Source organism: Athene noctua, chromosome 1 (genome assembly GCF_965140245.1).
Source record: "Athene noctua chromosome 1, bAthNoc1.hap1.1, whole genome shotgun sequence".
Taxonomy (NCBI): domain Eukaryota; kingdom Metazoa; phylum Chordata; class Aves; order Strigiformes; family Strigidae; genus Athene; species Athene noctua.
This window is the reverse complement of record NC_134037.1, coordinates 65,913,057-65,939,856: the sequence shown is the minus strand read 5'-3', so window position 1 is coordinate 65,939,856 and position 26,800 is coordinate 65,913,057. Positions and strand designations below refer to the sequence as shown.

Below are 26,800 nucleotides of genomic sequence, written 5' to 3'. Positions count from 1 at the left end.
TTCCCCATGCATTACAGCAGGACTTTTTCTGAGAATGTTCTAAATGGCTAATTTGAGCAGGAGGAAAGTCTGTTTTACCTCCCCCCACCAAAGTTTACATGGTAGTAAGATATAAAGAGTTTAAATGCACTTTGGTGAATAAACCATATTTTTTTCAGACTTAGTACGAGCCATTTGGAACACTGAGAGGAGAAAGTATGAGTTTTGATAATGGTAGATCCTGCAAAGCCTGGAGGTGCAAGTGTTCAGTGGTGCTCAAATTATCTTGCCAAAAATTTGTCCATCTACCTGCAGGTCAAACTAATCCTTTGTATGAAGCCTTTAAAATGGCAAAATACTGAAATCTTTTGTTGGTCTGTCTTTAAGGTGTGACAATTCTTACTGTGATTTGGAATCAATATTTGTTAAGTTCAACAGTAGTTACTTCCATTGATCACAAGAGACTTAATACAGATGTCAGGGATGCAAGTGTCTTTTTTTGACAATTATTTAAAATTTCACACTTTTTTTTGGTGAGATGATGTGATTTTTGAACACTGCTCTCAGCAAAATATTGCCTTTGAATACTAAACATTTGATCAGCACTATTTTTCTGTTTCCCTCACCTGCCTCCCCTCTGCAAAAAAGGTGCAGTAAGTGTCAAATAGGTTCCTTCTGCTACCTTTTATCCTTTATGTTCATGCTGAAACATGCTTGTTGAAGGAGGTAAAGGGGAAATAAAGACTTTTGTCAGGCCATGAGGGGAATGAACTTGCTGAGGCACTGAGGCCTGAGTATATATTAAAGCTGACAACCACAGGAAATTGCTTGGAGCCTTCTGAAAAAAAAAATTTAAATTATGTTTTCTAATGTGCATGTAATACAGTAATGCTTGTTTATCTTTTAAAGCTGGAGTGATTACTCACTTTTTTCCAACTTTCATTTCTAGTGATATTTAATTTAAATTAATTGGAGGGGTTTTTCCCTCTCCTAAGCTTTATATATCAATAAACTGTCTTTTTATCCTTGCTTGCAAATACTTTCAAGCTGTCTGTGGAAGGTTTCTTAGAATTCTTACAGTCTGTCTTTAGGCTCTTCCCGAATTGCTTGTTCTGGACTCAAACACTCCTATAGCAGAGCTCTTGGACATAAGGATTGAGTAGTAAGATGAGAAAATCATGGCATTTAATTTCCTGGCTTGGCTTTCAATTATAAATAGATGCTGAGCCCAGGATATGGTTGTGATTTGAAGTACAATAATTAATCTTGTGATTTTTCTTTATAAAGAATTGTTGAAAGGGCATTCAGACCCCTCGAATTACCTATTTGTAGACTGACAGGGTCTGATCAAAAACAAGTCTATAGAAAATAATGGGAATATATCCTCTGTTAGATTTCATTCAGGTCATAAATTGTCCTCTCTTCCATTCTGCATAATGCATGTGTTAGTAATTTGTAAAGAGTGTGTGAAGTTTTTACCAGTATCTTGTACCATACCTTTAGAAGCCTAGGATCTGCAAGTCACCTTTAGCAACACAGTTTCCTCACTGCATCCAGACATTGCAACATCTTTGAACCTTTGCTTCTTCAAAGTCACTCTGCAGTTTCATTCTGTTATTACCCCTGACTTGAGTTTCAGTGTGATTAATCCAGCTTCCTCCAAGGGAAATTAAATTTTTTAAAAATAAAGGCTGCTGTTCTTTGGAAGTAGTGGTTTCCAAAGCATCACTGAGAAGGAAGAAAAATTAGCTGCATGTATAAAATTAGCACAGCATGGAAAAATGAATCATACACCTGATTAAAACCAACATTGTTAAAATGTAGTCTTCTTGTGGCTCTTCCCTCGACTTGAACAGGGAACTTTTATTGCGGCTTCAGTGTCTTCTGTGTAACCTTCAGGGGTTTTTCTATGCAAAATGGTGTGGAATGGTATTATAAAGTGGTATTTCAGAATGTTCTGGTTTTAAAGGGAGTTTGGCAATGTTTAAGTTGCATTATAATAAAGTGGTTGAGCTGTTGTGTAGTAATGTGGTTAACCAATCTCTTTTTTTTTCTTCCTTATTTTAGTACCTGAAGGTTCTAAAATACAAGACAAGAAAGTCCCTTCAGGACAAAGCAACACCGGAACTAAACCAGGTACGCCATTCCACATGCTTTATGTTATAATGCTGTTTGCCACAGTCGTGTATGAAAAACAGCTGTTGTGTTAAGAATTTTTGAAATATTGATGGCCTTACTGTTTTGGTCAAGACTGATATCAATGACTGTTCATATTTACTTAGGCTGGAATCTCTGTTTGCAAAGAAGCAAAACTGAAAAAAATACTTTTAGTACAGATTACGAATGAGAGTTGTGAAGTGAGATAAGGCAACAGAAGCCACTATACTTGAATCTGTGCTTGCATGAGAATTATCTGCTGTAGGCAGTCTTACAGCTTTATATGAATGCGCTTCTGTTCAGATATTTCTTCACTTAACACAAAGCATGTCATATTCTGTATTATGCTCTGTACAGTGGGCTTACCTGATTGGTACATTGCATGGATTTAATTCACTGTTCACTTACATGGTTGAAAGTGTCTGTACTAAAATGCTTAATGTAGGCCTTGATGCCATGAGTCTGTTCCACTTACATGCTTAGACCAAGATCTAGAAGAGCACTTAAAATATCTAAATTTGCCCGTATTGCAGTTCAGGTACCCAAGTTTAAAATATGCAGTTAATAATGATCTTGTTTAGGTGCCTGAGGAATCACAGGTGTTTGTGTTGCTGAGCACTAGGCATACTGTGAGCACCCCCTTTTCAACTCCTTGATGGCTTGGCAGCTCAGTGGCTCTTTTGTACCAGCAGACTCTTCTCTGTCTCCAGACTGGGTACCTTTGGCCTACATCCCCAGAGACAAGCAATCTCAGTGCTGTCTGTGTTCAGATAACACCTCACATGCTCTGCTGGGCAGTGCTGGGTCCGGCACAAAGCACAATATTCACGGCTGCTCTCAATCAGAAGGACAATGGGGAAAAAAAAGGAGAGAATGGAGGTAACATTACCCACTTACATGGCAAAACCAGAACTCTTGGCTTTGGACAGCATTCTGTATCCACTTTAACCTGAAGTAATTCAATCCCAGTTTTCATTTCTCAGAAGGTGGTGTAGCTGCTCCTGTGTTACCATCATCTATGCTGGTGTGTAGAAAGGAATACAAAATTCCTGGAGCTGGAGAGAGCATGTGTGCAGGGTTTAGCTCTGCACTGAGCTGGTGAGAGTCAGTGTTGGAGAGAGTTCTTGAGAGCTGGTGGTTTGGGTTTGGTTTGTTTGGAGGCATTGGTTGTTGTTTTCTTTAGATTGAGGATTAATTTTGTGTCAAACTGTTTTGGTTGAAAACCAAAGAGTTTGCAGCAGGAATGACAGCTGTAACTACAAACAACATCGTCATTGTCTGGAAGGTGTCTGCAGGCTGATGCAATATTAGGAGGCCAAGGCAACTCTGTGTGCATGGCAGTGCAAAGGGAGCTAAAGGGAAGAGAATTTGAGATCCAAGCGGTGCATCTTTTCAAATAATGCTGTGGCTTACATTTCTTTCTCCCTGCAGCACCCCTGTGAACTAACATACACACTGGCTGTTTTTTGCAACTTGATATCCCTTTTAGTTTCTTTAGTATAAGAGGTTAGCATCCTAGGAATCAAGGGCAGAAAGGAAGCCATTTGTGAGACAAGATTTGAGAGGATTATAGGTGGAAGTGAATAGTAGTAGACTGACTTTTGAAGTCACATCGAGTGCAGCAGATAGTTATCTGAGTCGCAGAAACTGGCCATATGTAGTAAATACATATGACAATTACTGATTTAACAAAATTACAACCTAATTTGTACAAATACCAACTGTGCTTAAGAGTTCGTGAGTAATTATGTAGAAGATTTGAAAAGCTTGCATTTTCCTTTTGTTAATAGAATTAGGAACCAAAAATGACTGACATTTCATGCTGAAATTCTGCAAAATACTGTTCATAACTTCTAAGGTCTTTTAAATGAACTAGTAAATTTTTTAAAATAACTTCGAACTCAAGTAAGTGTTGTGAGTTTATGGAAAAATACTGTTTTCATATGTAGTTTTCAAGGCATAATTTCTAGCAATAGCTACAACATTAATTTCCCCTTTATAAAGCTATGGGTTTTTTTAATCTCTAATATTATCCCTCTCAGGCATAATATTAAGCATCTGTATGTTACATAAGTGTAGTGAAATAGATTACTGACTGTGAGTTCACACGCGTTACATCATAAACAGACTGCAACTTCTACAGCAGTATGTGGGTCTTCCTAGAGTGTTCTCTGTAAGGGTTTGCATATGCCCAGTTATCAATCATTTCTGTAAGAATTAAGGAATTCTTGTAGGATTTGCAAATTATGTTTACCATCTCTTTGTGCAGCTACTTAAAGCTTTGCCTAATGACGAATACAAGCAAGAGGGAGGACAAAGTAGCTTGCGTGTGTGTCCTGGTATTCCTACTGAATAAGAAGAAATGGCAATCCCCCAGGTACTTGCCTGGTGGGTTGTTAATCAGCAGAGACATGAGAAATTAAATGGGGAGCAGGCCCAGTGAACTTTCTTGTTTTGCTCAACATGAAGCTATTGAAGCTATGTACTGGGTGTGTCAGCAGATCAGCTGGTTCAGAATGCAGTTTTTGGAGGTTGGGCTTGCAGCCAAACTGTGAAGGACCATTTTCAAGGCATAGAAAAGACGTTTTGCTTAACAGTGTAAGATTTGCACCAGTAATGTATGCTCCAGCTTGTAGTAGAGCAAAGGCAATGCTGGTCCTGCTACAAAAGTGTTATCCCCATCTTTGTGCCAATATTGATTTAGCTCTTTGTGATTCCAAATGTATGCAAAATAGCTTGTTACTGAAGACCTGCATAGCCTGCAACTTAATGTAAATTCTTTAGGATTGTTCTAACATCCTGGGGTGTTGGGAGAGGGGCTCTGTGTGTGTGCAGGTGTGAACACTATCAGGTGGTGATATAGAAAAAATAATTGGATAGCTTCAAACAGAATGGCAGAGAGCAGCTTTAAAAATTTATTTTATTCCTTCCATTGCTTATAATTAGGAATTCTTTTGGGAGCCCTTTTCAGTTTGCCTGTCCATGTAACCATTCTGCCTCTGTAGAATTGCTGCTTCTCCCTGATAGGGAAGTCTCCGAATAACAAAAAAAACCCCAACCCAAACCAAAAACCTAACCTGGAAGGAGAATAGTACATTCTGAAAGAAGCAGGATTTTACGTTAGTCCCCAGTGTCTCATCATTCTCTGTCAACTCAATATTACATTGACTTTGCTCAGCCCTTGAAGGGAATCCTTGTTTTCCAGGGGAATTCATAGTGGATGTGTATTATTCCACTCACACTAATTACTCATACAACAGAAATTCACGTTTTTTGAATCTTGTGTGTCAGTCACGAGAGAGAAGGAATATTATTACCCTTTTGACCTCTGTGTCTGTATGCTGAAGAGACTACGTGCAAGTCGGCACACTTCTTAACATCAGGCAAATGTTAATCTACACCGTACATTGGACCAATATATGCAGTGGCATGGCTAGGTATAGTTTAATAAATGGCAGCACTGTGTGCTATTCAACCAACCGTAAAGGTTTGATCTGTAACTGGGTGGTGGATTGTCTTTGCTGGTGAATTGTTCATTTGTTGCACTTTTCATTGGGGCTATCATGTTTGAATGTTATTCTTACTATGAACTGTTAAATAGGTTTTCTCCTTGCAGCTCTTACTTTGTATTGCTATTAATGCCATTAATTGGGGCTGTAGTCTCTGACTGTTGTTGAGGTGATAGTTTTTCACTATCTAGTTCAAACATAATTAAACTGAAGCTAGTAGTCAGTGAACTCGTACATCCAAGAAACGTTGTCATCTTGATGCAGAAACTTCTGTTAGAATATGAATTGTACATCACTGATTTTTTGTCTAAGTCAAATAACTGTTCAAAATCTGTCCAGCACATCCTTACTTAAGGATTTATTTTTGCAAATATCTTTAAGTTCATTTTTATGACTCATTGTATTGTCTTGCTAGTAACTTTTTTCTATAGGTGTGCAGTCTATACACAAACAGGCTGACTTTACATGTTTTTACAAATTGCTTACTTGTGTATTTGCACCAAATAGCAAAATGGATCTGTTGTCTTGTTTTTATGTGCACTTCCATGGTGTCAGTATCCTAGGTAGTTCTTTATCTTAAAATACTTAAAAACTGAGTTTCCCTCAATACCAAAATAAATCAGACCATTTCTTTATACCCAGAAATCTTTTTTATTTTTCTGTGGGGTTTTTTGTTTACTTGTGTTTTTATTCAGAGAAGACTTTTTCAGTGCTAGTGGAAAAAGCATAAAATTAACAGCTTTCCAGGTTTAACAGATCAGGCTAAGGATGAGTAGGAAATTAGTTTTGGCAGCATGTGGAGATGAATTGGTAACTTGGATTTTGTTCCCTTTTTGTCTGGAACAGCTCCACTGCTGAGGCTGGAAATAGGATGTTTAGCATTTTGTTGTCTTCTGGAGAACTCACTGAGCAAGTGATGTTTTTCTAACCAAGCCTGAATTTTTTTAGTCAAGCCTGAGCTCTGACACAGATTTTTCATGTTATCCTTAGTCTTACTGCTGTGATCCAAGTGGACAGTTGCAGTTATTTTTAAAGAAATCATGTGTCTAACTTTCAATCTATAAGGATAGTTGAGGGAACTATCATTTACTTTACTGGTTACCAGTCCATGCATGTGATGCACTGTGTTAATGGGTTTGCCAGAGCTTTCAACACATGTGTGCACAAACATCTATGGAGATCAGTATCATGCTATCTTCAGAAACTCAACTAGAACTGCTACAGTGTTGATCCAGTCTGTTTTGCTTGGGTACTTAGCTTCTTTGGTGTCAAGAAATAGGACTTACTGGTTTTTTTGAAGCAATAGTGGTGGGAAGAGAGTACTGCATTATAATAGAATTTCCTGTGGATGCATTTTGGAGAGAGATTATGGAATAATAGATGGTATCTTGTCAGAATGCTCTCAAGCAATCACGTTGTTATAGGCTTAGAAACAACACAAAACTTCTTCCTGGGTTGTACAGGTAGTAGTCTTGCTTGGAGTTCAGAGTTACAACTTACTCTATTCTTTGGGAGTGTTTTACATCTTGATAATTAGAATGCATTAATATTTTTTAATTGTTCCTTTTTTTCCATAAGGTGGATTTCTGGAAATGTGATCTGTTTTGAAAGTAGATGACCTAGAGTTGTTTAATGGTCATTCCCCTAAAAGCTTGTTTATGATACTGATTGATTTTATGCTATATGCCTGATGTTTTCCCCCTCCCTCCATTTGCAGATCATCCAACAATACTAAAGGTTGATGACAGGCAGCGGCTTGCTAGAGAAAGGAGAGAAGAAAGAGAAAAACAGTTAGGTAAGGCCTATTCAATTCATCATTGCTATACCTGTCACATTACTTTTGTGAATCTGAATGAAAAATGGGCTGATTTCTGAAATTGTGCAAGGAAGCTTCACTAATGGAATTTTAAAGTTTTAGAATATTTTGCGAATTAAGATTAGACTACTTAACATGTTGAATGTATTCGTTGTTGCCATAAAATAGAATTGCAGAATGTGTCTCCAATGCATGGTTTGAATTTTTATGTATAAACTTTTTTTTTCAGCTAAAATCTTTATCAGGTGTCAAATAGCTGTGCTCAGTTATCTTATAAAATGTCACACGTGCATGAGCATGTATAATACTGTTCAAGTGAATAGTAAAGGTGAATGTTACTTAACAAGCAGCTAGCGATGGGCAGTGTACTATGTGGTGGTGAGAGAATTATAGAATTATGTGAAGCCAAACTGATGGCTTTCTGAAAACTATTTGTATATTTGGCTGCAACAACTTTCTGTGGCAATTGAGAGGTTGGGAAGCACAAGTTGTTTGGTTTTGTTTTGGTTTTTTACGCATTCACCCTGATTTCTTTGGATGCTACATTGTTCTTATGGCTTGAGAAACAGAAGTTCTTTATTTCCATTTCCTAGCTTGCATAAGTTTTTAGAACTATATCATAACCCCAGCCAGAGTTATGCTGCTTTTTCTAACCCAGAGAGCCATGATTTATTGCCTTCTAGGTCTTAATAACATTAATATCCTTCCTTCTTTACAGCACCTTATAACATTGTACTAGCTATGCATGAATCACTATGGTTGTTCTGGAGGGGAAAAGGAGAGCTTTGTTTGTGGCTTGCTCAAGGGGATGACATGACAGGGTGTTTGCCAGTCCCTAAAAAGCTGGTTCTGGAGTTGAGGTTGATGGTATGCATAGGCTTAGTTTCTTCAGGTTCCAGAGCAAATGGAGGTTACTGGCCCATTTTAATTAGTCATAGATGACACTTCCATGTCTTGAATGGTTGTTTTTTTTCAGGTTTGATCCTTGTGTAGTAGCAATGCTTTACTCAAGTGAAGAGAGAGATGTTTTCCTTAAGTTTTCCCTAAGTTTCTGATTTTTCTAGCTATTGATAAATAAATGTTACTGGAAGAACATGAGTTCTGTTGAGAAACGTGTTATTTTGTGTGATGTATTTTAAAAGCAACATCAAAGGGTAAGGTTTTTTTAAAATTGATGTGGAATTTTCATTCCTAAATGGGAGAGTTCTGCATACCCTCATGATGTATGAGTGTATTGTGTGTTATTGCATGAAGAATTATTTTGAACTAACAAGAAAATTGAAAGTTGCGTTGTACTTTCATCTGTATATTTGTCAGCTACCATTATGATTTAGGAGCTGTCTCTTGAGATTTGTGTTCCAGTACAGCAAAGCAATGATTTTTACAATGACATGCAAGCTTCATTTTTTTTTTAGTGTGGAACCTAGATAATCAGTCAGTCATGTCATGTGAACCATAGCAAAGAAATGCTGAAGCTGTCTATCTTAAACATCATTGTATAATGTTGTTACATAAAAGTGTCTCACTGAAAATTAGAGTTGGATTTTGTTAATACTGGGACATCAGCCATGCAACAGTAAAGCAACTGAAGGAAGGAATTATTTTTTTATGGAAATAAGTTGGATTTAAACTGAATTCCTCTCCTTTTGATTCAGGGGATTGATTGAGTTTAGCAAAGGCTTCTTTTTAAGCAGAAGTTGAGAACTTCAGTCACACCTCAAGTGGAATTATTCTCTGCTCCCAAAAAAAAGGTAGTGTTCAGTTCTGTAGGTGTAGAGCTGGTAGTAATCTTTAACAATTCCATTTTGTACTTTCAGCAGCTTGAACTGCAGGAGGTCATATTATCCGTCTTTTCATGAAAATTAAGTTGTTAGAACCTTCTGTTGAGATCACGTGGAGTACCAATGTAATAATGTTTATTAGTCGGTGTTCTGATGTTACAGGAGGGTTGATTTGAGACCTATTTTTTTCCCTTTTTGTTTACTCTCAAGCTTTAATTTTTTTCAGGTTCCACTGTGCTGTAATAGATGTGGCTTTCACTGTGGTATGATGGCTTACTATGTGCTCTGCACTCCTGAGGATGTGCTTGCACCTGGCAGTTGTATTTTAGCAGTCTTACTTTACTTACCACACTTGGGTGTGTACCTTTTGTCTTTTTAATGAGAGTTTAGAGGGTAGGAAAGATGAGTGCTGTCGGTTTTGTTGTCTGGATACATATAGCATATGTGTGGTTGGACTGGTGGTATCTACTTTTCTGGAGAATCACATTATGCTACTTAATTGAAAAGAATAAAAAGGCTTCTACACAAATGCCTTTCACCTTAGTATTTTCATGTCTAGTTTTGAAACTTTCTGTAGAAAATGCAGAAGACACACAGGAACTCATGTTATTTCAGCTAATCACCCCATCAAAAAGGAAGGATTTTTAGTGCCTTCACTGTAGGAAAGGCATTGCTTTTCAAATGCCATCCCAACACTTCTGAAAGGATAACTGTTTGGCCTTTTTTCTGTACAACTAATTTTCCATGGCTAATAAATGGTACTGGGTTTTGGTTTTTTAGCTTTATTCTTGGACTTGCTTAGGAATTGCTTAGTAGCCATGCTTCAAGTTTTTTATTCCCCTGACCGTTTGGTAATGTGTGTATTACTTGTTGATACATGCATTCAGACCTTTAAAGGATTATTAGGGTAATGTTTACTTGATTCTATAAATAATGCTTCCAGTGTGTTACTTGCTCTTTAATAATCATGGTTTTGTTTTGTGCTGTCTCTGTTAGCATTCTTTCCAGCAGTGCCTATGCATGAAATTAACATCTGTCCTTTAAAATATGAATACCAGATCTCTCTGTGTGAGACCTATCCTCTTGGGTCATACAAGACAGGAATCCCAAGAGGGATGGTGGTAAGTGAGGGTGATAGCTGTCAAATAGTGCTGCTCTTAGAGGGCGGGTTGAAGGGAGCAGTCATGAGTCCCCTGGCTTCAGCTTGGCACTATGGTTTCTTTGCATGTGTTAGGCTGACTGGCTGTGTTTGGCACTGGAAGCTGTGTGAGACACAGGTCAGAACTGAGTTGTTTATGAAGGCAAACATGGTAGGTGGCCTAGTCAAACTGGAAAAGTTTAATAAAAGCTACTGCTTTTTCAGTAGGGGGGCTCCACCCTCAACTCTGCCATACTGATTGTATCTGTACTAGTAAATAAAACAGTGCTGAAGAGCATTCCCCAGTGCTGAAACTCAACTGTGCCTGCTGTTAGACTGTTATGATAGATCCTGACAGTGTTTTGTCTCCAGCCAACTAGCTGTCTCCTTGCTGATTCCCAGATAAAGATTGGGAATTCACAGGGGAGGCCCATGGGCTTTTCCTCATGTGTTGATTGAGTACTGTCACCCTTTTGAAGGATAGCAGTTTAGTATACAGGTGAAAGTTGTTCCATGAAAGTTGGTCTCTGGGCACGTTCCATTTATTAGCATAGACTTGTTTCACCATAACTGTAAAGAAAATAAAAAATGTGTTTTTCAAAAGGTGGGGTTCAGTTTGATAGCCTTAGTGGCCTAGCAAAGAGGACTTCTTGTTGTTACTTCACAATATCTCAGTCCCCAATTCCTGAGAAAAACATTTTAAGTCTTAGGTCTGTGCATGTTTTATCTACACTAATCCTGCTTGAAGACTGACCTTTTTTAATCACAATTATGATCCTGACAAGGACACATGGCTCATCTAGTTTCTAGCACTGGGAACAAAAGATGGTAATCCTGCCATCAGACTTAACTCTTCATTTAAGGAAATGTGTTATTAATCTTAGTTTTTAAAATATGTTTGAGTTTTAGGTTGACTAAATCCACTAAATTCTTAACAGTTACCATAAGTATTAAAATATTATTTTTAAAGATCACATTATGATAAGTATTGCTCTCCCATTTGAAAGTGATCGTTGGCAAAATATCACATTAATAAAAATTCCAAATGCTTTTCTGTCAGTGAACTCATTGTAGCTTATTCTCTTCTCTGGTAACTGGAGACAGAATTTTATCTGACATTTCCAGATCCAGAAGCCCCACGGAAACTGAGAATCAGTGACCCTAGCATATGAATAATTTTTGGATGTCCTCAGAGGAATTGAGTGTCAGAGGGCTTTATAAGGCAAGAAAACAATTTTTAAGGAAGATTAGCTTAAAAATTTCTGTGCTGAGTGTCCCTGAGAGCATGGTTACTGCGGAAAGGTTGACTTAGAGAATCTTAACATTAACTTCAACTTTAATGACAGCTCTGAAGTTCACCATCTAATTCATTCAGTCAGCCATTTCTGTGGAACATCCCCATTTCTAGGTATGGTTAAAGCATCACTGATCCATTTTTCTGCTAACTCAGCAAGGAGGCAATCACAGTCTCAGACAGTGCAGAGCTGGCAGTGAGGAAAGGTGAAACAGCGGTCAGAGGAGAAAGCTATTGCTGAGGTTAGTGCTGTGAAGCTAGAAAAGATAAAGTTCGGGAAGACTGACAAAGACTAGGATCTTTATGCAGGTAAGCTGTCTGTCCAAGGTGGATGCAAAAGACAAACTGAGAAAGTGCAATGCTAGACTGATCTGCCTTTATATAGGTAGTAAACCAGAAGAAAGAGGACTAAAGTGAAGAGACAGCAGAAGGGACAGTAAAAGAGGAGCTAGGGGGGACATCCCTTGCTTCACATGAATAAACAGAAAGGAGAAGCTTTGACGCTTAATGCTTGCCTCCCCTTCTCTCACAGCCTAAAACCCCTGCAAAGAATGGCTCTCTGTGTGCATGATCGGGGAAAGAAACTACAAAATTATTTCCACAAAATAAATGTGTGTGGCTTGCAATTAACATCTCCCACATTAAATTAGTTAATTCTAGTGTAAAATTTATTGGTTTCAAGTCTTATGTGTCTCTTAGTATTGGAATGTTTTTTTCTTGATTGACCTTCTTTTGTGCTGTTACTCACTTCAGAGGTGCCTGAAATAGAGTCTTAATTACATTGCTTTGTAATCTTAACCAGCATTACTAGTTTGCAGACAAGCAGAAGGTATTAACAGCATGTCCAGGGCTCAGTTTCTAAATTTTGTTTTTATGCTCTAATTTTGTGTCCTTGTATCACATGACTGTGTTCAGATTTATAGATTGTACTACGTAATAAGATAGAACAATGATCAGGCTGTAACTTTTCTTTATTTTTTCCAGATTTAGTGTAAGTGTTCTCTATGCCATTTTAGTTTTCAGCATGCAGGTACTATTTGAGCAATGACCAAGCTTTCTTTGAATGATTCTTGCATGCTGTCAGATGATATGTGTTATTACAAGGCAGAGAAGTATCATGAAGTTGTTAAGGCTCAGCCCCAAGAAAAAGCCTTTTCATTGGGCCATACCCACATTGGCTCAGCACTGGGCATAGCTCTTAGTGTAGTTTCTGGGGGAGGCATAATAAAAGTGGGTATTTTTCCCTTCCACATTCTGCAAATCAGCTGCTCTTCAAAGTTGATTGGACCATTTAGAAGCATCTTACATTTCCTGCAGGCTCATCTACTGATTCCTTCTGTCAAGGTGTTTAATGTATGTGTGTCTATGAAACACAGCTTGCTGTGCTTTTAGAAGCACATCTAGGTATCCAGGCTAGGGCTTAATATTCCTAATTTTTGCCTTAGAGTGGGCTTTTTTAACCCTTGAGTGAACTTCAGCCTTTAGCCTAGAGTACAGTTTGTTAATTTCTGCCTGAGGTAGCAGCAATAAAGGTTTCTGCAAATAGGGACATGAGAATGAGATAAAAAGATGTTCCTTTAAGTTTTTTATTTTTCCCGAAGATAATATCATGTATCTAAGGACATTAAATTGTGTCACTGTATATACCTACCTACCTACCTTGTAGATGGAAAATTCAAGCCCTTAAATTCATGCAAGAATGTTAGTAGTGCATATAGAAAACAGTAAAACCAAAGCAGATTCTCTAATAAGGGAAAATGTAGGAATTGATACTTCAAAAAAATTAAAATCTAAAAGCAGGAAAGATTATTTCCCTATCTACAGAAAAAGTTAAATTCAAGAAATTTTTTTCTTTTTCTCAGAAAACAGATGTATCATAAATCGTGCTTTATGTACTAGTTAAATACTAGGTCCAAGCATAAAATTAGCAGCTTCTTCATGTTAACAGATGAGTGTATATTTTCTGCTGCCTTTTGCCTGTAACTTAAAGATCATGGAAAGAGGTAACTTTTACATTTGTTTGAAATCAGATCTGTTTCTTTTGTTATAATTTATTCCAGCCTAATACTTCCATTTGCCTTGGTTAATCCATCAATAATGTGTTTCTGTTATTGAGCTGTCTTTCCTTGTCAGAAAAGTATGGTTTTATCATGCTTTCTCTGAGGTGCAGAAAGCTGAAGATTAGTCTTCTATCCAGACGTTTAGCATTGATTGTCTTCCCAGCAGTGAAAGTGTATGTGAAAGTTAACTCTTTTACATACCAAAACATAAAAATGTTTTCTGCCATTCTCTTCCTGAATTCAGTCTTGAAAGTTCAAATACTCTATTTTCATTACTTTTTCTAAACAATGCGACAGGCTGAAGTTTATGGAAATCACCATAAATAATGCTCAAAAAAGGTCTAAGCATTTATATTAATGACAGAAAGAACAATCAATCTCCATGTCTTTTATAGGCAAATTAATATTCCAACGACATCAGTTAAGAAAGTTGTTGGGGTTTTTTTATTCTTTGCTTTTCTTAATTTCTCGTATCCTTCAGGAAGTGCTTTGTTTTCAACAGAGAAACAAAGAGCCTTTTCATGCTGGGTTGCCATTGTAAGCAGATTCCAGGCACAAAAGATCCAGTTGATCTCAGGATCTGTGAAATCTTTTGGATCACAGCAGTGGCTTATCTTGATATGATCTTTAGAGTCTGTACATTAGTGACTACTGAGTTTTAAAAGCCAACATGCTGCAGCTAGATGGACTCTCATGAGATGCTACTAAGCTCCTTAGGTGCTCTCAGTGCTTTCAAAGAAAATGGATGTCTCAAAACGTCTACAAAATGGTTTGATTGAATTCCAGTTTTGAACTACATCGTTTGGGTTACTTAGTGTGTTCAGGGTCCATGTGACAGGGTGTGTGCACTGTTTTTTGGCGGGGTTCTTTAATTCATTTGTATAGCACCATGCTGACAGGATGCTGTGTCTAGAGTAGTTCCTGTGTGAAGGTGGGTCTAACTCACTGGGCAAACATATGATGTTGCATAAGGGAACAATCGAGTTCCACTCTTGAATGGTTAGATAGGGAAGCTAAAGCTTATAACAAAGATCAAATTATGCAATTTTTACATGCAATAAATGAAATGGACTCCAGATTTCCTTTTAAAAAGAGAATAGAGAACGATTTTAATTTTTTTTCAAGATCCATTTCTGTGACATTTACAGGTAGACAAATAATAAAGACTGTGAATTAAGACTAATTATTATAGTTTGTGCATGTTAAAATAAGTCCATAAAAATAACATCTCTTTTTAAAGTATTACAAGCTCTGCTTCTGTATGTATCTGTGCAATGCGGTCTGCAGAACTGAAACAAATCAGTTAACCATTTCTGTATCAGAAATGAAACGTAACAGCAGACTTAAATAGGAAACAATTCTGAAGATGAAAACTAGGAGGAAAAGCTTCACAGGAGGTAATTATACAGAAAGAACAGGAGAGAGTAATACCATATTCTTTAGGAATGGCATTTAAGTTACTTAACATTACTGCAGTCTAGCACTAATAAACAGCTATTTGAGGAAAAAAGATAAAAACCTGGTGTTGAAATGGGAAAAATGATTAAAAGTATTGTGTTGTTCAGTGTATTCTTAATTAAGTTCAGTTCAAATTGAGTTTTATGAAGTAAAATATTTCACCTGTTCAGGCCTTAAGCTCTTTCCTTCCTTTTGCATCTTCATGAGTAATCGTCATGATTTCCCAGCCTCACTGTGCCTTTTGTGAAAACTTCTGTCTTCAGACAGGTGTCCAGTATATAGTAATTGGTTCTGCTAGAGGAGAGAGAATTAATTTTTGTAGAAAATACATCCTAAGCTAGGAGCATAACTTGTCAGAGAAACACGAATGGGATACTGCTCCACACAGAACTGCGGAGGTCTCTGAAGATGAGTCAAAACCATTTGAATTTAATGTGTGTGGAATTAGGCAATAACTGAGAGCTTCGGACAGAGGCTTTCATAAATCTGTGAAATACAGAGAAGCCATATTCTGTAACCTTTCTTTTTAGCTGTAGTGTGGGTTTGAATTAGTCTGATGTACTAGTCTTGTGTCAACAAGGTGAAATGAGCTTCTCTGCATGTATTGCATTGACCTGCTGTTGAATTCAGCAGATTCTTGAGACCTGTCTCTCTTCAGGAGAGCTCAGGCAGGCTGCACTGCCTAGCAATCCTGTTTCTGCCTCAAGACTTCCTCTGGTTTCAGAACCCCCAAAACCCACTCAGCAGCATGGCTGCTTACCTGTGTGCCCAGGTCTCCACTAGGACCAGCTGCAGCTAAGAGTAGTGGAAGAAAAAAGGCATGGAAGCAACCTGGTTTTAACCAGATGATTTCTTTGGTCCATCTGATCTCAGTCCTGTGAGCACACTGTCAGCATGAGGAGGAATGCAAACTCAGAGCTTAGAGGAGGGCAAGTGCTGCTTCTCTTGGTACAGACAGCACTTTGGTTAAAATGTTCATGAAATCTCCCCAAAATGGGTAAAACAATACAATTTTTAAATATGTGTATTTTGAATAGGGAGATCTGAAGTGGTCCTATCCTGTAATAAGTGCTAACTCTCTCTGAAATTTCCATCAAAGATTCAGGAGAAAGAAGGTGTTAACAATAAATGTGTGCAGTGCAGAATTCGGAGATTAATGATACACTTTATTCTTCTTCCCTTTAAGTGTAAGCACTTTAAAAATGTCTTTTGATAGGTTTTAGATAGTATTAAAGATAAGAAGTTTCTTTTTCTTTTTGAAAAAGTAGGTGGTTGAAATTAACTGGATTGTTGCTTTTAGAAAATGTTATCCTCGTTTGATGAAGAAGACAAGATAAATAACAAAGGGTGGAAAAAGTGGACTGAGCTCTTTGCTCAGTCTTATCTGGACCTGGGCAATAGAAAAACAGGATTATGGTGGGTCATGCAGTTCCAGGAGAAGGGTAGACCATAGTGAGAATCATCTCTCTGTCCATCCATTCTCTTAGTGAGATACTGGCTCCGAAGAAGCAGCAGCACACGAATGTTTCTGGTTTACAAATTAGTCTTGCATTTGGAACACCAGTTTGGGCTCTATTTTGTTATGTTGTAAGGCTTTAATGTAGAAGAAGGAGGCTTTGAAGATTTCAGTTGGTCTGGAAGCTGCTTTTTCAGCCATATTCTGCTATTTTCTGCTTTAGTCTGCAGTTTACATTTCTCCTTCAAGTCACTTAATTAACATAGAAAAGTCTTTCTATAAATCTTCCACTGGCATTAGTATTTGTCATTTGTAGGTGTCACTTCTCACACCTGTTGTTAGTAATTATCTAAGCAACTGTACTATTCCTTGTTGCTGTAATTATTCTAGCTGTGATTGTTAAATTTCCTGCAAACATCTTGCTGAACTGTCACTCATCTTGCCAGGAAGGTGTCTTACAGTTGCTTGTAGCTGCTGAACAAACATCTCTGCTAGTTTGTATCCCACAGTAAAGTTAAACATGTTGTCTGCTTTTCTCAGCAAAGGTTTTGACATCTGAAATGGTAGAGAGCTGTTTTCTTAAGGGAGATACTCTACATATGAACTGGTCTACTGATGGTAGAGATTTTTCATGAGTTTGGTTATGCAAGTATGTAAGGTTTAGAGTGCAATTTAAATTCTTTATTAGGTGAAGTGGGATTTGTTTGAGTAGGCAGGAAAGTGCAGAAGGTGAGTCCTAGAGTTAGAAGAAGTGGTTGCAATGTTTGCTCTGAACACTTAAAAGCATTTGGGGTTTTTTGTTTTGGTATGTAGTTCTGTCAAACAACACAAATGTCTCCACTAATTGAATAATTGAAGGTGGGCATTACTGTTCTAGAGTATATGATTATAACAATAGGCTCTCTATCTTCTTTTTTTAATTTTTTTTTTATTTTATAATTTTTAATTTTTTTTCTCCAGATTGAACTTAAAAAATACTGTCTTAGTCTTAGGTAGAGAGTTTCTTTACATTGCTGGCCTTGGAAACTGAGTCTTTTTGGTGCTTTGTGGTCCTGGTTCCAAATTGCTGCACTGTTATCAATGAGCTCCTTCTGTGTACAGTTTTCTAATGTGGTTCTAGATGATGTTTGTCTTGTGACCACCACATGCATATCTTCCTGCACTGCCATCTGTCAGTTTGCAAAGATCCAAAGGTATCAAATGTCTGGAATTTTATAAAGCAAGTAACAGTTTTTTTAAGAACATGAAAACTTCTGAGACCTGAAGCTTTCAAGACAGCAATGGAGACATGTCCAGAGAATGATATATAAATGGTTTAATGTGGACTAATTTGTGTCTGTGGTCCACATAGTACTTTCATGAAAATTCAGACCCTGATGGGGAGCAAAATTTCTCACATGGTGCTTCTTGATTTGTCTTGATTAGCACTTCTGAAACATGTTGTTCAGAACTATGCAGCAGTGGAGTTACGTGATGGATTAAAGTTCACTTTTATGCTGACTACTTTGCCGTGTAATTTGTTTCCTTCTGGTCAGCTGTTGGTACAGCTAACAGTCCAGGTGCTAGAATTGTCATCCCAGCCACTTCTATCATAAGAGATCTGTATTGATCAGTAAAGGTATATAGTGGTGATGGTTCTATCTTTCTTTTACAGTAGAAGATTACAGAGAATTATCAGAGAATTATCATGGTTTGTACAACAGACGCATCTTCACATTAAGTATTTAGCTATTTTAAACTAACAGAAAAGCCTTTCTACCATGTAGAAACTATATGCTCAAATAATTTATGTGGTGGTATTTCATAGTAAGTAAATGAAAATGAAATGAAATGGATGTGTGACCAGGGTACATGATATTTTAATAAGTGAGGAGAGATTAGGATATTATATGTGTTGTCTTAAGAAAATGAGTTCAAAAGTTTTTCCATTTCAAATTATATTAAAGACTTCATCATATATAGCATATTAATACTTTTATTTCTGATTTTTCTCACAGCTGCAAGAGAATCCATCTGGTTAGAAAGAGAAGAAAGAGCACGTCAACATTATGAAAAACACCTGGAGGAGCGCAGAAAGAAGCTAGAAGAGCAGAGATTAAAGGAAGAGAGAAGGCGAGCTGCCGTAGAGGAAAAGCGAAGGCAGAGAATAGAAGAAGATAAGGTAAGGATAAATGTCATGGAAACTCTTTTCAGCTTGCTTTTACCATAAGATATGGTACTATCAAACTTCTTTAAGAATTGGTGGAGAGAATGAAACACAAGGCATGGTCAGTATGAGAGAGTGTGTGAAAGAGGATTTTAAGCCTTACTTGAACAGATACTGCTTCTTAAAGTGCCCTTTATGGATCAAATGCAGCTAAATTGAGCACGTGTGGTTTACAGTGTATAGCACGGCACAAACTCATGCAGAAAAATAGAAACTGGGTTGCTTTTATATGGTTATCTGTTAATTCTTAGCCATTCAGTATAAGGATAGCTAAGTATTAGTTGCCCTAACAAAACGTTTAAGAAAGTAACAGTGTAGTGAAATATGCTCTTGGATGATTTGTCTCAGTTAATCTGGGAACTAGGTGCAGTGTGACCCTATGTAAGTCATCTCGTCCTTGTGGGGTTTGTTGTTTCTTGTCTCTCCCAGTGTTCTAGTATTTAGCAGGTGGGAGCTACAAGGTGGGAAGTAGCCCTAGGGTGTGTTTGTGTACTGGCTGCCGTAACAGGGCCACTGTTTTTTCTCTGCAGTTCTGCAGGTCTCAAACAGATATTACCTTTTCAAAATTACAGTTAAATATTTTAACTTATTTATGGCTTAATTGCTGCTTAATCCTGCTCTAGTGTGTGTCATAGTAGGCAGCACATAAACTCGAACACAGCTCTGAGATGCCTGCTAGGTTTTGTCCATGTGGAGGGGTAGCAGGGTTTGATTAGAAGATTAAGTTAAAAACCCAATAGTATCCAAATGTATTATCCTGTTGTACTTAAGGAACGACATGAAGCTGTTGTACGTCGCACAATTGAAAGAAGCCAGAAGCCAAAACAAAAGCAAAACAGGTGGTCCTGGGGAGGAGCACTACATAACCGCATTAATAACACAGGTAAAGAGGGAGGCCTGTTTGGCAGCCAGTTCCCTGCCCTGCCAGTTAACTGGAATTTACTTTGCTTCTGTTAAAAGGAAGGATGATTCAGTGTATGCTGGTTTAAATTCTTTGCTCTTGCTAGCAATGGCATGTTTCTGACATTCTTGTGTAGCAAAAACATAACAAGGAGAAATCTGAACAAAAGTTAAAACTTGTTTCAGGAGTTGACTAATTCTGTAAACCCTATCTTGCTACAGCTTCTCGCTTCTGCTGCCTTGCTGTTGTTTGTGGGTGTGGGTGTGCTTGTGCTGTGTCAATCTTGTGATGTGAGCTACTGTGTGCAAATGCGAAATATCATGGCTCAAAAAATAGGTCTGCTGGAAATTATTAAATGCTGAGATTAAAACAGACAAAAGGAAGAAAAATTATTCTTTGTAATAAGCTATCTGTACCTCGTGCAGATATTTTGGGAGATAGAAGTCCCTTTTTCCCCCAATTATCTGCTGATCATTAATGCGTATATGCCATGTTAAGTACAACTTGAACCCAAGAAAGAGAACTTGTCCTTTGTTTCTTTCACCAGAAAGTGGTACTTAGAGTTCTTCTGTTCCTACTCTAATGTATACATTTCAGTGTGTCCAACCTTTCATTAAGGAGGGAAAAAAATGGAGAAAAGAATGCTCTGAAATCTTTGTCATATATAAATTCAATAAACAGTTATTTTTCATAAAAGGTTACTCTTTTGCTTAATTCTGTATAACTTACTTGATTTTTATTTTCTTTACTGTGAAAAATCATTGTTTTGCATTCTGTCCCTAGGTTATTTTTTTGAATCATCATTCACCTTTCTCGATTTAGCAGGCCTGGAGCACCACTTCAGATCTCTGGGTGGTGCTAGAAAACCTGGTACATAATTGCTGTGGTTTGCTGATTCCTTTACCCGTAGCTAGTGCTCAGGAAATGAGATCATCAGTAACTAAACCACCCTCATGTAGTTGCAATGCATGCTTAACATCATGCTGATAGATTAGAACTGTTGTTAGTACCAGATTTTTTCATTATTATTTATTTTTACTGTGGAGAGTTACTACTAGCTGACTCTAAAGATTTGGCACAATTCACTGAAATGAAGCATAATATTCTGTCTACTGGTATTCAAGGAGACCCATTTGAATATTTTTGCTTTTTTCTAAAACCCTTTTGGCATACTACATATACACTGAATTTAGGATTATTTTGCACATGAGCACAGACATTTAACCAGCTGCACTGGCTGATGTGTTGTTCATGGGTGTTTTAATTCTTTTTTTAGAACAAAGAAACCAGCAATCTTCTAGGCAGTGGATTGCATTTGGCCCGTTCTACATTTATAGGATTCATATTGCCAACACTTACACACAAATCCTCCTGCTGAATTTCATTCGTTTAGTGTTCATAGATGTAAGAGAAATGTTGACTTGCCAAATACAAGAGGTGATTTTTCATATTATCATTTGTCATTTTCAGAAAGCTGCTTTATGTAGTGCATCCTTTATGACAAATGTAGAAACTTTTTGGCTGTACTGATATACATTTTCTCTGCTATAGATTAGGTGTGAGAGATCAAAATCCCCATCCCATTCCCACAAATATCTTCTTGACAAAGTTCTGTCTCACATGAAGCCTGAGTATCCTGTCTCTAGTACTGGATCATACACAGCACTGTTCAGTATACCCCGTAGATCAATGTGTAGGATAATCTTGCCAACCTACAGAGGTCTTGTTCTTAACTATAACATTTAGATTTCTCCTTTTAAAATCAATTTCTGAGTTTTATCCCCCTTCCAGTAAGTTTGCTAGTTTTATACCCTCACTGAGTCATTCTGACATTAGACAAAATGAGCAACTAATCACATGGGATAGGGGGAAATCTTTCTTCACCCCAGCTAGTGGCAGTGAATCCTATATAGTTCATAGATCTGGGAAGAGTAAAGGTATTTTTCATACACAGGTATTTCTGTGATTATTTTTTTTTTTTTTTTAATACACAGTGGGTATACTTTAATCTACTAGGTCAGGTACATCAAATACAATGTTGGTGTACTTGTCATAAATAAATAATTACAGATAATATTTCAGCAACATCTTCCTTAACATTGTCAGTGTCCTAAGTTTATATCTGTTTCCAGAAGAGTATGTGGGCATATTTTTGCACACACACAATATGAATTGGCAGAGAGCATTTAGGCATGTGCTCAAGCCTCGTTGCATTTCAACGTGGTTGAATGCTTTGCTGAAGTTCAGTACATGCTAAAATGTTAGCAAAAGCAGGATTGACTCTCCCAGCATCTTCTGAATGTCAGATTTCTGAATGGAAGTTTGCGATGGAGAACATGCAGTTGATGCGTGCAGCTCTCTTTTTTGAGAGAGAACAGAAAGCTGGCCTGTTCAGCTCATTCCTCTTCTGCCATTGATACCAACTTTTGTGTGACACACAAGTGCACAAAGTATGTGTGATCTGTATTCTTCAAATAACCATCACCTCCTTAGTAGGGTGCAGCTTCTGACTCTGCAGCAGTTGTGCAGGCAAAAGATGTAATACTGCTCTAAAATGTACAGAACCTAAAAGCAAACTAAAAATTTTCAGTATTGTATACCAAGCATGTGCATTGCAAGTAGTAGCTAGCCTTCTGCAGAGACTCACTTCCTTTATCAGCTAATCTGTGTGCTCTTTTGGATTGACTAACTACAACTTCATCCACAGAAGGTAGAAAATGACTCTGTGGTGGGAAATTTAGCACTTATACAGTATAACTATGGGCTTTTTAATTACATCTTTTCATTCCTTTTGTGCTTACTATTGCTTCCCTTGTGCACTATTCTTCCCTTAATTTTTCAGTATTTTATTGTCATAATATTGACCTTCCACCTAGTAACAGTGCCCTGTAAAATGTCACCTTTTATTCAGGTGCTAAGGGTTTTTTTATGAATAACCTTACATTTCCAAACATGTTGGACCTTCCCTGAAGCTTTCTGTTGGAAGACATAGAGTGGTTTGAGCTGGAAGGGACCTTAAAGATCACCTGTTTCCAACCCCCCTGCTATGGGCAGGGACACCTTCCACTAGACCAGGTTGCTCCAAGTCCCAAACAACCTGGCCTGGAACACTGCCAGGGATGGGGGGCATCCACAACCTCTCTGGGCATGAGAAGGTTTCTCGTGCTTCTCATGAACAATGTTTTTCTGAGAATATTGACAGAAATGACAAAACATCATCTTGTCTACTAGCATCCACTTAAGATCCTTGATTAAGTCCTTGAAGTGCAACCTGATTGAATGATAAACGTTTGAAACTTAATGGTTTTGTGCCTAGTCTTTGAGTCACCTGTACAATGTCTGCTGAGAGGTCCATTCTGTTTTGAAAGTTCTTGTGGTAGAGCAGGAGTGACCTAGTCATGTTTTCCTCCTCCCACTAGTGAGCTAGGAACTTGCACTACTGCATGTGGGCTGTCAATTAGCATTATCTCCATTTGTTTTAGATCCAGACAGGCGGTCTGTTTCAACAATGAACCTTTCGAAACATGTTGATCCAGTCATTAACAAGCGGCTCTCCTCCTCATCTGCAACATTACTAAATTCTCCAGACAGAGGTACAGTTTCAAAGAAAACAAAAAAGAGCAAGAAAGAATGTTCTATATTGATGTATTACTTTGCACATAAAACAAGCTTCTGAAGTCATTTTCTGTACTTCATCTAAGTGGGAGTGAAAAGGCTTCAAATGTGAAAAGTAAATGGTTGAACATTTTTTCCTGTGAGAAGAAATACATATTTCTTGTTTTTTAAAACAAGAGAACTTACCTGAACAATCTTACTTTAGCCAATGATAAAAGCAGTGCTTCTGTCAGGTTTTTAGTAAATGAGGTACAACTATTGAAAGAATACATTGCTACATAGTGCATGCAATCATGTGTGACCTTTTATTTGCATTAGGCCATTTTGTCATTATTTTTTTTTCTTTCTTCTTTGGTAATAGTTCTTGAATATCTAAGAACATGTTGCATGAAGCTTTCAAGCAGTTATTTATTACCATTTCCCATTATTTTTATTGAAGAGGTATGGGTATTTTTCATATGGTCTGTTTATTGACTTTTGTGTCCAGTTACTTTTCAAAGATTGCTTTATTTCTGTATATGGTTTTTATGTTTACAATTCTGCACAAATGATAAACTATCAAGCTTTTAAAAATTAACATAGCTGCATTGCTGCCTCTGTTCTGAGGATTTATGAGATTGAAGCATTGAGCTTAAAGGAGTTTTATAAAAGAATGTCTCTTGTATAACTTTTGCAGAGAGCTTTACAGAAAAGGACTTGGTAGGGATTTTTTTGTCCTCTACTGAGAATGAGAAGTTCTGTCTCATTTCAGTGCAGATAAATACATGTTTTCAAAAACAATTTTTAGAACAGAATTTTGGTTGTTGCAAAACTGATCGGTAGGCATCTTTATTTGTGTGTCATAGCAGAGTGCCGTGTTTCATGCGCATGCTTGTACATGTGTATCTGGTTGGTTTGATGAGCCATGTTAATCCTAGTGGGCTAACCTAGTTGTAGAGTCTGGTAACTTGCAAAAAATACGTTATATTAGGAAATAATTTATTACAAAACTCCATTAATTTTTTGCTCTAAATGTTGAAATCTGGTCAGTTTTAATTTTATTAGCTTTTCAGGCAAATATATATATTCTACCAAATGGTTGCTGTTCTTTGTAGGGGATGCTTCTTTGAGGAATGATCTTGCAGGGGACGGGATGGAGATGACGGACAGCAGCAGGCATTAAATATGAAGGATAGTCTCTTGTGGACTGTAACTCATTGTGTTACAGTTTCTGCCACCCATTTCAAATTCAGAAGTTCAACTGAATAGTAGACAGTTTGGAGGTGGGGAAAGGGAAGGAATATGAAACTGATGGTCATATGTCAAAATCTTGAAATACTGAGGCATTCTTGGCATGGCATTTTCATTAAAACAGCACAGAAATCCTCAGAAGTCTCTTCTGTCTTTTGCAGACTCCAAGACAGAAGGCAAACTGAAATGCTATAAATGCCCTCTTTCTTGTGCAAAGTCATATACCAAAATCTAGTTGAGCATGTATCTGGAGAAGTGCCACTGGTCTCCCCAGTGGCCTCAACATCTTAAGGCAAATGCTTAAAGGAAGGCTCTAACTGTCTGCTCCCTATTTCACCTTCCAGAGGTCACCCAATCACACTTTATAATGCATACCCCTACCTGCAGAACAGTGAGCTGGAGATGAGGATGATAAGATTACCCTAAGTGGCTTATAGCTGTCATCAAGAATGTGTCTTCTGTTAAGCAGCACTTTTTTACCATTTGAAGGACAGGATTGGGGGGGGGGGGGGGGGGGGGCAGCAAAAGACAGACGTTTTCATTAACTAATTGCCTAAAAGACTGGTTAATTCCTTTTCAAGTGTAGTATTGCTGTGCAGCTCTTTATCACAGTTTTATAATCAGACATCTAGAACAGGCTTCTCATACTTTTCTGTTAATTTACAGGTCTGAGTGGTTGAAAGTGTAGCAAAACATGAACACACATTGAAGTGGAGAAAGTGGCTGTTGACCAATAAATTTTGGTAATTGTGCTCTTTAAGGAAAGTTGAGCAAGTGCATAATACTTCAGATGAAGTATGAGTTACACACTTTTAGTTTTGAAAAGCAAAACTTGCACTATAGTTATGTTCCTTATCCTCCTCTCTGCAGTGTTTTTTCTCAATCACTGCATCACCTTTGTCTGCCACCTTTACAGAAAAAATTCAGGGACTCCAGTATTGTTTTCTGTTGAAAGAGGATCTAAGCATAAAGTTTTTCCCCATCTATTCCTCACCATGTTTGTATAAGCAAACGCCACTGTTATCAGTAAGTGTCCTTTGTGGTGCTCATCAGGAGACCTGTTAAATCCCTGCTTCCCATCTGTTCCTAGAACTAATCAGATGCTGCTGTATGCTTACTTGCAATTTATGCTGCTGCTGCTAAGACAACTTCCCAGTGTTCAGTTTGTATATCCTGAAAACAAATACAGATGATTGTAATTGATTCACTGTTGCCAGATCCCTGGGACTTTGTGTGTTTTTCAGCTACAAGTTAGGCTATAAAGATGTTTAGTATGTTGAAACTAACCTGCTTATAGCTGGGGGTAGGTGTACTTGCTAGCACCAGTAGTCCTATCATGAACATGCTTCCTGTGTGGAAAAAGGGACAAACAGCCCGAAGAGTGATAGCCTAACACAGCATGAGAACAAAAAAATAACATTTCCCCTTGTCTGTCAGATGGTTTGAAGAACTAAATCTTGAAAACATCACCATGAGGTGTTAAATACAAAAAGAACAAGAAAAAAAACCCCTGACATCATGGTTTTAAAATCAATCTTATTTTGGAATGTTCTTTGTTTTGTTTTTGATTTGCTTCAGTGTGAATTGAACACCAAAACTAGATTGTTCAGCATGTTTAGGTGTTAATATTCTTGTCCTTGCAAGGCAGTGGGCAAATGTTTATTTGGCTGTTCTAGGTTAATGGTGATGCTAATGATTATTAGCCTATGTATTGAAAGTGTCAAATATGATGCTTTCTGGGAGCTCTGTGTTCAGAAAAGTCAGTATGTGATGACCTTGATCCACAAAGCCAAGGCATATTGAAATGAACTCTGATCTAAACCCGTTTCAGAAATTTAGGGACATTTCACTCCAAGCTCCCAGATAAAACTCTTCTGGCATCTCCAAATCAGGCCTGTTGGTTATATGGAGAAGAGAGTTTGTGTTGGTCTCTCTTAGCTCATTGTTGGTGCCTATCAGCCAGCTCGCTCTGAAACTGCCTTGGTCAGTTGGATGTTGTGGGCACACAGTTGCTTCCAGTAGGTGATGTGGATATAAGCTCCTCTGTCTGTGTTAGGGTCAAAGAGAAAAGAAAATTAAACCATACTCACCTTTAGGGCAAGTGACATAGGATAGGTGAGACATGGAAATGTAGTGTTCTGAGTTATCGGTCTCTTAGCTGTGTCCTCTTGAGACTACATCTCTGGGGCCTCACATGTAA

General features: G+C 37.6%; 1 protein-coding gene across 8 annotated transcripts in view; it reads left to right on the top strand.

Annotated features, from left to right (window-relative positions):
* The window catches only part of MAP7 (microtubule associated protein 7), a 121,332-nt gene that overhangs the window by 63,756 nt on the left and 30,776 nt on the right, over window positions 1–26,800 (top strand). For 6 of the 8 annotated variants that reach the window (XM_074896397.1, XM_074896395.1, XM_074896394.1 and 3 more), the window contains 6 exons: window positions 2,047–2,115; window positions 7,363–7,440; window positions 18,646–18,809; window positions 19,626–19,737; window positions 20,539–20,625; window positions 23,238–23,348. In XM_074896397.1, coding sequence (XP_074752498.1) covers window positions 2,047–2,115; window positions 7,363–7,440; window positions 18,646–18,809; window positions 19,626–19,737; window positions 20,539–20,625; window positions 23,238–23,348 — 621 coding nt within the window. The remainder of the gene's footprint in view (window positions 1–2,046; window positions 2,116–7,362; window positions 7,441–18,645; window positions 18,810–19,625; window positions 19,738–20,538; window positions 20,626–23,237; window positions 23,349–26,800) is intronic. The other 2 variants (XM_074896399.1, XM_074896398.1) reach the window with 1 other exon arrangement.